This window comes from Cyprinus carpio, unplaced genomic scaffold (assembly GCF_018340385.1).
Source record: "Cyprinus carpio isolate SPL01 unplaced genomic scaffold, ASM1834038v1 S000006701, whole genome shotgun sequence".
Taxonomy (NCBI): domain Eukaryota; kingdom Metazoa; phylum Chordata; class Actinopteri; order Cypriniformes; family Cyprinidae; genus Cyprinus; species Cyprinus carpio.
Genome location: NW_024879310.1, coordinates 59,782 through 75,391, shown reverse-complemented (window position 1 = coordinate 75,391; position 15,610 = coordinate 59,782). Strand labels below are relative to the sequence as shown.

Genomic DNA, 15,610 nt, shown 5'->3' with positions numbered 1-15,610 from the left:
AAGAAAAAAACTTACGAAAAAACTCACCATTAACCACCCCAATCATCACCAACACCCCCACCAACACTTCAAACTTGAAATTAAAGCTAGAAATAATAATACATCGCTCTTATGCGAAAATTAATTCACCTGATCATTTTAATGTAAGATACATTCTTTCTGTGTTCACTCTGGCTTTTAAATTCGATATAAACTACTGGAAAAATATATACACCCAAGCTGACATGTATCGCTCTTATGCGAGAATTAGGCTACTCCTAATACTAATCACCACATATTGACATAATTATCGATTTAGATCTCAAATACGCCAAAAGTACTATTATAATTGCTTCTTCTCCAATTTAATCTTCACGTTAGTGCTCATCATCAACCGGAAGTCCGCGAGCGCCGCCTCAGCCCCTCCCCTCTCTTCCGCTCAGATGTCCTTGTAGCTATGGAAACTCATCAGCGGGCAGCATCCTCCAGTTTGTCCACCCCGTCGTCTGGATAGCTAAGCTAAATTCGTATGTAAAACATCGGTTCAAAATGGCGATGGGACGTCAAACGCTTTCCTTGGTGCTCTTCTCATGGCTGTGTGAGTAATATGTCTTCATCTGCTGTGTATGAGTGAGTAGGTCTTGTTGAACAGGCGGTCGTGGATCCGTGTGATGGCATTCTCGCGCTGACCCCTGCTGCTAATACTTTACTACCGTTAGCCATTTAACGCCGCGCTCAGTTTAAGTGTAAACACAGCTCGCGGTTTCTAGTAAGATGGGAATGTTACTCACTGTTGGAGTGATTGGTTTATATCGCCCAGCAGTGGAATACAACGAGCGTGTCTCAATACACAGTGAGCTGCCTGCTTTGACAGCATTTTTGACCGCGTTCGAACGTTTCTAATGTGAACGTCATATATTCGAAGATGTTGTTTAGTACGTAAAGTTGACACACAGCTCTTGTTTGTGTTCCTCAGTATGCTTCTGTGTATTAATAGCTTAATTTAGAGTCGTTTTAATCAGATTAATACCATTTTGAAAAGGAGGTCCACTTTAGCATACTTTTAAAAACAGTAAAAAATTACTTATTTGAAATGAGTGAACTAAATATAATTAATTGCATGTTATTTACAATTAAATGAAAATGCGTTGTAGTTTAAATGTATTTTAAATGTGATAATAATTCGTTTAACTTAAGAGTGTTTTTTGACGCGTGATTTCATAACTATTTCTATTGCTTTTAGTTAAAGTGTAGTGCCAAATGAAACGGCAAGCATTTATGGTAAACTAGAATCTAATGTCATTTCTTTTGAAATGTGTATGTCATTAAATATATTTGTATTTTCACATTTGTAATGATGTATAATGTACAATTAAGTACATTTAAAAAATGTTAATTTTAAATATATATAAAAAACACTAGTTAAAATTAAAATCAAGTACTTAATATGTGCTAAAGTATGTTAGTATTTAGTGTCAACACATTAAAAAGAGTACTTAAATCATGACAAAAAAAAAAATATATTAAAAGAATAAGTAGTTTAAAGTACAACTTTTCATTTAAACCAAATTTTAATTAAGTGTGTTAAGAAACTGACATGAAAGTGTACTCTTTTCAGTAATATTATATTATTAATATAGTGTTCTAAAAATATGTTTTTAAGATTTGAAGTCAATGCACTTAAGCCCACATCTTTTTCACAAGGGTAGAAAATCAACTTTTTAAGTTTATTGTTGAATTATTTCATTGCAGCTGACTTGTTTTTGAGGTATTGCGGGTCACATGTTATTGGCTCTTTTCATTTTTTTCTCAGCACAATGTGCCTCTGTGTAAGTTGTGTGATGTGTGAAGAGGTGTAGCTTCATTCACTCATTCTCAAAGCCGTTGCTGTTGGTCAAAGTGTCTTGAATACCAAAATACTTTAAAATGGGCTCAACTTCAGCCTAATTTCACTTTGACCAGTGATGGGGTTTTTGTAAACTAGAAAGTGCTGTCAGAACTGTGGAGGAGAGTTTTTGTAAACAATCATGCGATAAAGAATGCCTTAAGTCAAAGATTTCACTACCACCCCCTTCTCTCCCACTCTTTCTTTTTCCCGTCACTTTTTAGGTCACTTCTTTGTAAAGTCTGGAATAGCACTTTTAATTAGTATGTTTGTCATTTGAAATGCTAAAACAATCAGCTATTGTCTTGTACAGTAATTATCCACAAAGTATGCCATCAAAACAACCGTAAACCAGAATCATAATTAACATAAAATAACACAAATATTAAATATTAAAAAGGGGGCTTTTGTTATGATGTTAAGAGCAGAAATGTAGAAAGATGTTATTAGAATTTATTATGTTTTTTAAACTGTTACAATAACAAAACAAACATCACCTATATATATATATATATATATATATATATATATACACACACACACACACACACACACACACACACACACACACACACACACACACACACACACACACACACTACATTCTTCATACACATTCTTGGACTATTTATACAAAAAAACTCTATATATATATAAAAGATCTTCAAATGCAGAGATTTTTTCACACACTTACTATTCCCACATGAGCTTTTCCTAATCTTAAAAAGTGTTTGCTGAAAAATTAATCTCACATTTATGCAAACATTCTTTTGTTTGATGTAAACAGGGACCTTTCTAACATTGTCACTTCCATACAGTGACCGCATGCTTCCTAGCGGTGGATAATGTAGCTTGTCTAATCGGGAAATGTCAACAGCAGATGTAAAAATAGACTATGATGCATGCGATGGGAAAGTCAGCCTTAGAAACGTCACCAGAAACCTTGAAGTTCTCCAGCTGTGGCAATATGATTCTTTGCTCTAGTCTCCCATAATGTGCCTCTTTACAGTGGTTAAATGCAGCAGAATTCACTTCATCAGTACAAAACTGTCCCATGTGTAGCTATTCCTCGAGCTTGACAGTCTAGGTGATGATAAAACGCCACAGATGTTTGGCTTGTGATAACTGAAGTCTGTCTCATGCTTTGCAGAAGTCCATATGATAAGATTTTAATCTGATGCTAAAGCCACAGATTATCACATATGGATCACTGTAAATACACTCTGTGGATTTCATGAGATTATGTGAAAGTGGAAAATGCATCTGGAAATAGCAAATGCCCTAAACCCCAAATTATTTTCTCATATGAGTGGAGCCTATTGGGACTGTCAGGCTTTGCCAAATAATTTGTTTCATATTTGCCTTTTCATTATGTCACACTGTCTGGCCTTTTTGAGTTGGTGCAGACAGACTGACACTGAAAAAACACACAAGCTCTTCTAAATCTGTCCATGAATTTTCAACAGAAATTCGTTCAGGTCTGGTTACAGTTTCCTCAAGATACTTACAAAGTTTATTCTTCCATTATGCTTCCCATAAACATTGTAAAAAGTACTGAGAAACTGAGTCACCCATTATTGAAATTCATGCGATTTTTTTCGTCTTTGACATTAGAACATCAGAAAATGGCCAAAGAAGTATTTTTGAAATAAGATCATTATTATAATTACATTGTAGAGGCACTTTTTTTTTTTTTTTTCAGTGAAAGTATTTAATGTAAAACATGTCCAGAACTGGGTCATGTCTGATATAAATTTTTTTCAACAGTGATACTAATTATATTCTCATTACTGTAGTACATTATCCCGCCCGCACACAATGTTATTTATTGAAATCATAATAAATTAAAGCCAATACAACAAATATTACAACGAAAACCGTTTAATATGGCTATATTAAATTTTTATCAAAATAAAAAAAAATAAAAAAAAAGAGAAAAGACACAACACAAAAAGAGTATGTTAAGGCAGTAATGTTCATTAAATTATTTATTTATTTTAAAAAATGATCTACGCTTTTTTGTTTGTTTATGCTGTCTACTTTTATTAATTAATCAGAATACTATACAATTGATATAATTAAATATTTAAAGTGATTGGCTGCCATACATATTTTGATATAAATAATGGTATAAAAATACCTTCATTTATATTCATGAAAAATATCATTTGTAATTTTTGGACTGTTCTTTAGAGATTTGTAATCTGTTCTTTGTTATCTGTTGCAGGCAAGAGTACTGCTTTTGCTGTAATACTCCGAACAACTGAAAAATCTGTATGGACAAATGAATTTGAGTGTAAGTCTTACATGAAGCTGTTTAATAAGATTTCTTCATTAATGTGCACATAAATTGACCACCTGTGTCTTATTTCTTTAAAGCAATTGAGTTGACCTGCTTGATAGAGTCCATTTCTACAAACAATCCCAGAATTGAATGGAAGAAAATTAAAAATGGTGTACCCAGCTATGTGTATTTCCAAAATAAAATTTCAGGTAACATGTTCTATCTCTCAGAACACAATGCTGTTTAATTGATGACAGTATTTAAGCTGAATTCAGCTGAAGCTGCGTTATGTTCTCAGGTGACTTGGAGCACAGGGCTTTGCTGAGAGAGCCTGCAAACCTTCTGATCCTGAACGCCAGCAGATCGGACACGGCTCAGTATCGCTGTGAGGTGGCGGCCATCGACGACCAGAAGCCCTTTGATGAAATACTAATCAGTCTCTCTGTAAGAGGTACTGCTGGAATAGTTTCTGCCAGGTTCAGCAAGGGGAAATCCATGGATATAACTCTCAGTGACGTTGCATTGAAATGCCCCATGAGAACAGAACTGATTGGACTGTCTAGACAAAAAGGTTTCAGTGGGCTTGAGTGCAGGATGAATACGCTGAGCTGAAAAAAAATGTTTCGGATTATAATTGCGATCTTACTCTTTGGGACATGAAGCTGAGAGGGAATTTAATGCCATGCAGCAATAAATGTAATGCAAATTCTGTTTGCAGTTCTCTTAAACCTTACTTACTTAAAAGGTATGAAATGAAAATTCACCCTGTTTATTTTCTAAATGCATAGATCTTATTTTGAACAAGTCATCCATGCTTATGTTACATTTTTACATTTTGTGACCTTGTAACATTTAATCAGAATGTCATTACTAGATCCTACGGTGAAATTTCCAGAGTTGTCATAGTTGGCTAAAGTAGTAAACAGATATAATATAATATACTAATAGCTCCAGTAACAGAAAAAAAAAATCCATGATAGCATTGAAAAAGCTGCTGTTTTGTTGTGGATGTGTTGCAGTGAAGCCGGTGATGCCCAGGTGTAGTGTGCCGGAGGCAGTTACAGTAGGTTCAAGCACTGAACTGCACTGTATTGAGAACGAAGGCTTTCCACAGTCACAGTATCAGTGGTTCAAAAACAATGAGGAGCTGCCAGAAGACCCAAAAACCAGCAGCAAGTTCTACAATTCTTCATACACCATGAACACTGAGACTGGTTCGCTGGTAAGTGTTTTGTGCTGTCATGCTAGTAAAAACTCTTATATTTTTATCTTTCTTTAAATATCAGAGGCCTGGATTACATTCTGCACCACCATTGTTTTGCAAGGAATTGCAAAAATGATTAGTTTCTCTGTGTTTACACTGATAGTATAATCACTACACTAATAATAATCATATAAATAAATAAAATTATCAGCCTGTAAATGAATTATATTCATTTTACATTTAATAAAGCATTGAACTGGAACAGAGAAAGTATTTTAATATTGAAAAAAGTGTAAACAGAGGCTTTATAGGAAATGATAAGAAAATAAACCATAAGTAATAAGTAATAAATACATTTAAATTAACTTTTTATATAAAAAGTAGAGGTTTAGATTTTTTTGGCCTGTATTTTTGAAAATTATTTTAATTCTGTTTTATAATTTTAGCAGTTTTAACATTAACTGGGCTTTTGCTAAGTGTATGATTTACATTTGATCCACAGAAATTCCGCTCGGTGAAGAAAGAGGATGCAGGTGAATACTATTGCCAGGCCAGGAATGAGGCAGGATGGTCTAAATGCAGTCCTCAGACCATGGAAGTTTGTAAGTGTGGCTCTTAAATACGCTGGTCAGTAGCTGCACTTTGAAATACTGATTCAGCTTTTAATACTGAAATTATTTATTCACCTTCATGATGTTCCAAATGCAGTTTTTTTTCAGTGGAACGCAAACACATATTTTTCTGAAAACTTTGATGCTTTTTTTTTTTTTTTCAGGACTCTTTGTTAATAACAATAAACGTTTCTTAAGAACTAAATCAGAATATGAATATGACTGTATATATATATATATATATATATATATATATATATATATATATATATATATATATATATTCACACACTTGGTAGTATATAAGTAAACACAAAGAGTGAGTAAATAATGGAATTTTTTATATCTTTGGCTGAGCTATTTATTTATTTGTACATAATTTCTTTCTAGATGATGTGGACATTGTGGGAATATTTCTGAAGGTGTTGGGTGGAGTGGCAGCATTTATATTTGTCATTGTGGGGATCTGTCAGATTCAGAAAAGTGGCTACTGTTCCTGCAAGGATCATAGGGAAACCAAGTGAGTAAACACTATAACAACAAAAAGAATCTTACAGCATTACCATAAGAGCTGATCTGATTCGATCAGGAATTTAATGCACTTTTGGTTAGATTACAATGCTCTGTTTCCTACAGTTACAAAGTACCCCAACATGACAATAGGATGGACTATGCCAGTCCAGATGAGGTAAGGCTTTGTGGGTTTGTGACATGATAAAGCATCACAGATATCATTTTCATGTATTAGTGCACATAGTCAACACTTTGAAATACTCTATGAAGTATCATCCAAGCTTTGTTAGTGTTTATCTTCTCTGATTACACTGAAGCGTTTCTCTGACTGCAGATATTTTCTTTTTATTAATGCTAGCAAAGCTCAAAGTGGTATCAGTGCAATCCTCAAAATAATCTCTCAGTAAAATCTCTACATGGAAAATGCATGTTTTGCTTCTGTAGTGCCACATTTTAACTACATTTCATTTGATTGCTCACAGTTTTTCCTATTTCTGTTTTTCCTCAGGGACATTTCCGCCACAAGTCCTCCTTTGTCATATAAAATCAAAGAAGAGGAGACGAGCGCTTCAATCGTGTGAATGCCTTGTGAGCTGACTTTTGAACTGTCAAATTGTGCTTTTTATGCTGAGGCACGACTTGAGCTTCATGGCTTGCCAAAGTTATCACAAAAACGAAAACTACTGTGTCGAACAGGGAATTTTTACTCCCCTTATTTTGATTTAAACAGACAGGAATCAAACAGGTTTACATAAAACTCCACAGTTTATATGTGTAAATGACATTCAACTGAACAATACTAAGATTTATAGCTATTACATGCATCTTGTAAAGTAAAAAAAAAATCATTGTTTCAGCAAATCAAAAAGGATTGAAGTTAAGAAGTAACATAAAAGATGAGTTTGTTAAGACTTTCCAAATAATTGTGAATTTCTGAATGTCAGTCGCAGACTTCTAATTGTAGCAAGGCTGAAATTGCATCCGGGTGCTGCTGCATTTTTGCCTAAAAGTAGTCAACACATAATACCAGTGCAAGAATTTACATGTCTTCAAGGCAAATATTACATTTCCCACTGGAAATATAGTGTGTGACTATGTGAAGAATCCTTTCAGTGTAAATGTGTACAATACCTTGCCAAGACTGTTTTATCTGGGTCACTTTTGACAAGAGGATTTTATGTGTTAGTGTTTCAGCAGTGGTTATTAAGTTCATGAACTATAAACTTATAGCATTTAAGTTTGAGATTTAATCAAACATCTCCGTAAAGTCAGTAGACTTGGTTGTGCGAGATGATTCATTTACTTTTTTTGAAATATTCCTCTAGATACAGATTACGCACTTGTGGGTTTTTCAGAGTGCCATTTCTGTGTTTAAGTGACCTTCAATGCTTTATAATTGTTTTATACGTTTTGGACATATTGTCCAGGTTTTTTGACTCAGTGTTATTGTTTTGATCTATTTATAATATCTACGTATATTGTAGTTCACTCCAGAGTAGTAGTTAGATAGACCGTGGGCCGTGTCACAAGAATAAAACTGATTATGTGGAAGCAATCAACATTGTCTATCCTTTCATTTTGTTTTTAAAACATGTAGCTAGATATGTAATTTGACCATCAAATTTACTGTTTTTAAATATTTGCAGTGGAACTGAGTTATTAGCTTGACATTTGGAAACAAGAACAATAAATTCATTCATTAAATTAACTTTTAGCTTCTTTTTTAATAATTTGACAATATATTAGTCAGACAGGGGCCAGTATATTCCAATATATAAACAAATATAAATGATTATGCAAATTATTCAAAGTGTTCGTTAGCAAAACAATTTATTGTACCTTTTTATTTAAGGCTCAGTGTTATGCAGTTTTTACCTTTTCATACTATTGAGTGCCAGGCAATGGGCAAACAGAATCCAGTAAGTGTAGTTAAGCAGTCAATAATGAACTCACACTCTTAAAAATAAAGGTTCTTTATTGGCATCTTTAGATTATTCTTTTTCTTTTCTTTTTTTACACTGAGAAGAAAATGGTTATTTTGAGAAATTATTGCTGAAAGGTTCTTTGGGGAACCTGAAATAGTTTCTCAATGGCAACATGACGAAAACCTCCTTCTGGAACTTTTATTTTCAAGAATGGTCGGGGAAGCTCAGCCACAATTTTTCCAAACAATTCTGTATTTGGCTTTATACTATAAGAAAATGAAATACCTGACATTCCAGCTATGGTTTAATGTTGAATGCATATCCCGAATATTTAATGTTACACTGCAAAAAAAAAAAAAAATTGTGACGTTTATGCATAAAATATTTATTTGCATAATAGTGAAAGAAAAAGAAAAAATTGAAGTCTTACACATACCTTGTTAAGGATGTTTAGATTGCATATGGTTCACTGTAAAACAAGTTTAAGATTAAGATTCAAAATATTAAGATTTTTTTTTTTTTTTTTTTTTTTTTTTTTTTTGCAGTGTATGTTATTATAAGAAAAATTGTCCCATGTTAAACTGTTGTCCAGTTATTTTTGCATTATCTGTAATGTGTGGTTTGTGTGATGTGAAATCAAAACACATTATTAGAGATGAAATGCCGTCTGAATAGCATGACCACCAAGATGTTCGATTCTTAATACCACTACACTATTGTACCATCAAAAATTAATCCATCATATAAAGCTTAGATTAGAATATACTCAGGTACAGTCAAAGGGAGTGACCATGTATATAAACAATTAATGCAATCACGTAATTGGTTTTCTTTTATCATTGTCATTTAATAATAAAGAAATACTTCTTTTAAATAAGTACATCGTTATTGTTTCCCAAGCGACTTTTATCATGAAATATACTTGCACTTTTATTTTGAAATTACACCTGCGGGAAGATCCAGGAAGTGCGGGAGTTACTTTATGGGCAAATATCCTTCCTGACTGCTGTCCTGCTGTAAATTGAGCTACTTTAAATCACACAGAAATATGCATCAGATTTCGAGCATAATATAGTGATATTTCTATGTAATCGCGGATATTAAACAATCAAATAGCGTATGCGCTTGTTTTTGAAGGCCACTTGGTAACGTTACCAGAGCGCGAGAGAATCGCACGGCCACCTGTAGCTATCTGAGCGCAGCAGCAGCAGCAGCAAGCAGCTGTCAGATCAGGTGATCTGAGCTCGTACAGCAGTCACACTGACACTCCTCCATCAGACATGAGCTTCTTCGGCTTCGGACAGAGCGCTGAGATCGACATCGTGTTGAATGACGCCGAGACCAGGAAGAAAGCCGAGCACAAAACCGAGGATGGGAAAAAGGACAAATATTTCCTGTTCTACGATGGTGAAACCGTAAGTGGGAAAGTTAACGTGACTCTCAAGACTCCTGGAAAGAGGCTGGAGCACTATGGCATCAAAATCGAGTTTGTCGGACAGATTGGTGAGTTAATCCGTCTAGGAATGCACGTTTAGAAACAGTCCTGGTGTTGATGTATATATATAAACATGTCCTGTGATTCACAGAGCTGTACTATGACAGAGGGAACCACCATGAGTTTGTGTCGTTAGTGAAGGATCTTGCTCGACCTGGTGAGCTTACACAGTCCCAGACCTTTGACTTTGAGTTCACTCATGTGGAAAAGCCCTATGAGTCCTACACTGGCCAGAATGTCAAACTAAGGTAACGTTAAATCTACCAACTGCTTCACGGTTACTAATCTATTAGAAACTGCTGTGATCATGGGGTTAGTCTCAAGAACATTATGGGATATACTGTCACACACAAGAATATGGCAGCATTAAGTCAGTATGAATAAAATGTCTCCATTCTGATCTGTTCAGATACTTTCTGCGAGCGACGGTCAGCAGAAGGCTGAATGATATCAGTAAAGAGATGGATATTGTCGTGCAGACGCTGTGCACATATCCAGAGCTCAACTCCTCCATCAAGATGGAAGTTGGAATTGAAGATTGTCTCCATATAGATTTAAAACAACAAAAAAAACAAATTATTCATCATGATAAAAAAAAAAAACAAAAAAAAACAGTGAGAGCCACCAAAATGTTGGACAATTAACGCAGTATATTATACTGTATATAATAATTATACATAGTTTTTCATAATTATATGCCATGAAAATCACATTATACAATCTTTATTTTTATAAAAAAAAAAATATATATTATATATATATATATATATATATATATATATATATATATATATATATATATATATATATATATATAAATATAAATAATGGTGTTATATTTTTAATATAACTGGTATAATATAATAATTACTTATTTTGTAAAGAGGTGTGTGTATATATAAATATATATATATCTATATATATAAATACATGCTAAATACATGCATATAAATACATGCTCGTAAAATGTGCTTAATAAAATTGCAAACAAAAATATATAATTATGTATATTTTGTTAAATGTCACAATGCAAAAATAGTCTTAAAATGGGATGTTTTTTTATTCATAATATAATTTCTTGTGTCCTGTTTAGATACCATCTGAGGGATGTTATCGTAGGAAAGATTTACTTCCTCCTTGTGAGGATAAAGATAAAACACATGGAAATCAATATCATAAAACGGGAAACGACTGGAACTGGACCCAGTGTGTACCATGAAAACGACACCATTGCCAAATATGAGATCATGGATGGGGCACCGGTGAGAGGTAAAGATAAACCTCCCATCTGTATTGTATTATGATGTTACACAGTCTCCACTGTACACATTTATCTTTTGTGGCTTTTAAACATTTTTAAAAAATGCATTATTTACATATACACTAATGTTATCGTTTCAGGCGAGTCGATCCCCATTCGCTTGTTTCTCGCCGGATATGAGTTGACGCCCACCATGAGGGACATCAACAAGAAGTTCTCTGTGCGTTACTACCTGAACCTAGTCCTCATAGATGAAGAAGAGCGACGCTACTTCAAACAACAGGTCCGGTATTCCACATATAACACATTACTTCCCTCCATCTTGAAGTCTGAGTAAAATACACTGCTGTTCCTTGTCAACAGGAGATCACACTCTGGAGGAAAGGAGATATTGTGAGGAGAAGTATGTCCCAACAGGCCAGCATTGCTGCGCAGAGATTTGAGGGCTCAAACTCTGAAACTGCATCAGCACACGCCAAAGAGGAGAGTAACTAGATGCAAGACGCTTCATGTTCCTTCAACATCAAAATAATGTTTTCTAAGTCTCGAAGGGATCAATGTGGCAAGTGATTTTTGCCGAAAAAGTGAAATCATGGCTTCTTGAGATCAAAAATGAGAATCGAGCTTGTAAAAGGCAGTCCAACTACTTAAATGTGTATAGATTACAAAATATTTTTTTATTTCTCTTTCCAATTCTGTGTACATTTCCATTATATAAGTGGCCAACAGTTTTAAAATGCTAGAAACAATCTTTTCATGTGTACGCCGCTATTTTCATCCTATAGGTTTGATTTGCGCTTCATGAGGTTGTAGGCCTCAGTACATTCCTCTTGTTATGGTCAAGTCCAGTACACTGAAAAGTCAGACTCTAGCTTCTATACTCTGTCCTGTTTAATGAGCCCAGAATGAGATTTACTGTGATCTTTTGTGTTATGAATTTAGCACTTCTTGTACTCTTCACAGAGCTCTGCACAGTATTATTCTATCATTTAGGGTATTAGATATGAAGGCCTCCACAGAAATGCCTAATAAGGGAACTACTAACTTTTCATTCATATTTTTATTATTAACTTTTTTTCTTTTGATCTGGTGTCTTAAGTGTTTATTTCCTATTAATAAGTATCAGCAGAATCATCGGCAACACAAGGTTCCAGTATTCTCAAGAGTGCAGTTAAACGCCGTAATACAGAAATCCTTTTTGTGATTGTTTGCTACTCATTTTTAAGGTGAATTTTCCACTCTTACATGTGTATGTCATTGTATTGTACTAAATATATACAAAATATTTGTTTAATAGCTTATTAGCTGTTCAAGTGATGAGGAATGACTATTAACAGCCATGCAACCGTGAAAACTTCTGCAAAAGGTTCATTTAATCAGCCTTACTGTAATAAAATTTACTAACCTCTGCATTCGTGATGATTTCCTTTTTTCTTCAAAATGAAAATAACCTGTGATAACGGACTTCTCATGGCTTTAGAGAAATCTGGTATTATTAAGTGGTATGATGGAGATGGAAGCACAAACATATTTTATTAACAAAAACATTCAAATGTTTTAATATCATTATTTTGGTATTTCAAGTTTACATGATAAAATACAAAAAAAAAAAAATAACTACAAAACAACAAAAAAAATAAAAAATAATAATAATATGATAACAAAAAGACTTTTATTATGATTATCATACATAATCTACATTCACCAAACAAACTCAGGACAAAGTCAAATTCCTCTGAAAACAAGAAAACAAAGTATTATTTTAAAAAAAAATCCTTAAATAAAATTTTTTTAAAAATCCTTAAATATCCATATTTAATTTTGATATTTAAAAATTATTTTAATTAATTCTAAAATATATCTAATATAAATTATTTTTATTTTAGCTAAAACAAAGATAATATAAATAATTTTATATAATAATAATAATAATATTTAATATTTTTTAAGAATAAATACATTTTACATTTATAATCACATTTTAAATAATGCTACACTATAGTACATATTTTATTTACATGTGTATTAAATACGACTAACCTGCAGTAAGGGGCTGAACTGAAAGTCTGGCCCTGGTGAAGAGGGCCATATCTTTTAAGGGTCCACCTTTAGCTTTGTGCTGCAAGTGATATTTCTTCAGCTCAGCCAGAGGGATGAAACGCTCGGTCATCCTTTCAAACTGAACATCCACCTACACAGAGTGAATCTGCGGTCAGTTCTGATGGCAAAACTAGAAAGTTATCATTAGGAATCTTTTTGGGGTCTGTGTAAAGACACACCATACTCCATTTAGGGTTGTCTACTTTGCTGGAGGGATCATAATGCACGTCCTTCTTGTCAAATTGTGTATGGTCCACATAAGCCTCCTTTACGATCTGTAAAAGCGATGAAAATCCTCACTTTTGCTATGCATGAGGTAAAAACGTTCAGGTGTTAAGCTTCTACTGAACAGACTCCTCACCTTCATGAGGCCTGCGATACCTGGCTCTTTGCAGTTACTGTGATAAAAGAAAGCCTGCTGGCCCACCTTCATATCTCTCATGAAATTACGTGCCTGAGGAGAAAAGTCTCAAGTGTCAGTATTAGTGAGTGTTCTGCATGCGCTTCTTGATAAACATACTGAGCAATCATAAGCCCCTTTCACACACACATTCTTTACTGGTAAATTACCGTTAACAGATCATGTGTGAACAGGACCGGTGAATTCGTTCTGACAAGTCACTGGTATGAGAAGTTGTAAAATTACCAGTAAATTACCGGTAACGTGCTCTGTGTGCGTGCAGAACGAGATTACCGGTATGAGCTTGTACGAGTTCAGAACGCAGTGACGTAAGACGTCGATTCTGGCCCAATCATAACTTTCTGATGCAGATGCCCTGCACTAGTTATGTATGTTGAAACTGATGTGTGAATGGTGCTTTACTGGTATAAAGACAGAACGTCGTTGCCTGTGTGAACAGAGCATTTTTAAGTATTTACCGGTAAAGTCAGTTTTTACGGTAATTTTACAGCAATTTGCTGTTATTACTGTGTGAAAGGGGCTATAGTCTACCTGATAATTCCTCACTCCATCCCAGCATCCAGTCTGACTGGGAAGGGCTTTTAGGTCCTCGATTCCAAACTGCAGTGTGAGGATGACAAAATATTATCATATTATATAATACAGCATCACTTCACATTTAAGTTATTAATGGGGATAATTCGGTTTACCTTCACCTAGTAACAACATTTAAAAATCTCCTTCAATAAAAAAGCTCCAGCATTATTGAACTTTTTCCTCATATGAAAGTAAAACAATCATACTTTAGTAAATCATCAATCAAGTGAAAACCATAACTGTGGAATAAAAAAGAAAAAACCTGAAATATGAGATACTAAGTCAAAATTATGAGATAAGTGTCAAAATTATGAGGTACTAAATCAGAATTGAGATTAAAATGATAGTTATGATTATGACATAAAATGTCAGAAATATGAGACACTAATTCATAATTTTGAGATATATGTAATGATGAGATAACGTTTAAATTACGACAATCTAAGTTATGAGTTAAAAAGCTGACATTTTGTCAAGTCATCTTTATTTACATAGTGTTTATGCGATACTGATTGTGTCAAAGCAGCTTTACAGTGTCATTAATGTGACTTTTTATGTTAAAATTTTGATTTATGGAAGCATGATTTTTTTTTTCATGCGGTGTAAACAGGCTTCCATGCCCCACATTGTTGTAGTTCTCTGTGATATTGTATTTTTTGCTTAAGTTAAACTTTTGCAATTAAACAAACAAACAAAACCCTGGACACACACACACACACACACACACACACACACACACACACACACGGGGTTTACCTTCACGTCCACTCCATTTTCAATCCGACTCTCAGGTTCAGACTTCATGAGCCAGTGGCTGTAAGATGATTTGCACGCGTCATCATCTTTATTTTTCTCCACATCACTTTTCACTGCTGCTGATCTGTTTCTTTTGCCAGTTTTGTGTTGTGCAACATCCTCAGACACCTCAGAGTGCTGGGCGTCTGCATCAGCTAAAACAAGAAGCAATTCATTATTTAAAGTGATGACTTGTTTCGCATGAAACTAAAAAGGTGACCCTTATATTACACATATTACTTACTGTGTTTAGTGGATTTGGCGCTGCTTCGTGTTCTTTTCTTGGGTGGCATGTTTCACTGGAAATGCGAGGAAATGTTTCTGCAAGCCCTCGTGGTGATAAAACAGCGCCCAGGCAGATCGCATGCGGTCTGGAGGATCATAACTGGCTTTAGTCTGCTTTTATTTACGACCCAACCACAGAATGTGGGGTATATAAAAATAACAGAGTTTATAATTATTAAAACTACTTGCAACTTAAATTCAATATATTCACGTGGTATAAAAAAAAATAGCTAAAGCTGCGTTAATGCTGCGCACACACGATTCACATGAGGGTAC

The 15,610-nt window shown here is 34.2% G+C and overlaps 3 protein-coding genes across 3 annotated transcripts; 2 read left to right on the top strand and 1 right to left on the bottom strand.

Moving 5' to 3' along the window:
• Nucleotides 1-403: 403 nt before the first annotated feature.
• On the top strand, nt 404-8,031 carry LOC109103899 (junctional adhesion molecule 3B-like). The gene is made up of 9 exons (XM_042755442.1): nt 404-577; nt 4,092-4,160; nt 4,244-4,357; nt 4,447-4,599; nt 5,168-5,370; nt 5,855-5,954; nt 6,354-6,483; nt 6,600-6,651; nt 6,985-8,031. The coding sequence occupies exons 1-9, from the start codon at nt 529-531 to the stop codon at nt 7,018-7,020; spliced, it is 906 nt and encodes a 301-aa protein (XP_042611376.1). The 5' UTR covers nt 404-528; the 3' UTR covers nt 7,021-8,031.
• A 1,308-nt stretch (nt 8,032-9,339) lies between these two features.
• On the top strand, nt 9,340-12,567 carry LOC109103898 (vacuolar protein sorting-associated protein 26B-like). The gene is made up of 6 exons (XM_042755444.1): nt 9,340-9,904; nt 9,988-10,144; nt 10,306-10,467; nt 10,987-11,165; nt 11,298-11,440; nt 11,521-12,567. Exons 1-6 carry the CDS (start codon nt 9,682-9,684, stop codon nt 11,650-11,652), a joined length of 996 nt encoding a protein of 331 aa, XP_042611378.1. The 5' UTR covers nt 9,340-9,681; the 3' UTR covers nt 11,653-12,567.
• On the bottom strand, nt 12,399-15,604 carry thyn1 (thymocyte nuclear protein 1). Its single transcript, XM_042755446.1, has 8 exons — nt 15,294-15,604; nt 15,011-15,204; nt 14,210-14,278; nt 13,619-13,711; nt 13,437-13,532; nt 13,198-13,348; nt 12,857-12,892; nt 12,399-12,424 (listed from the first exon to the last, which is right to left on the bottom strand). Exons 1-8 carry the CDS (start codon nt 15,340-15,342, stop codon nt 12,399-12,401), a joined length of 714 nt encoding a protein of 237 aa, XP_042611380.1. The 5' UTR covers nt 15,343-15,604.
• Nucleotides 15,605-15,610: the final 6 nt, after the last annotated feature.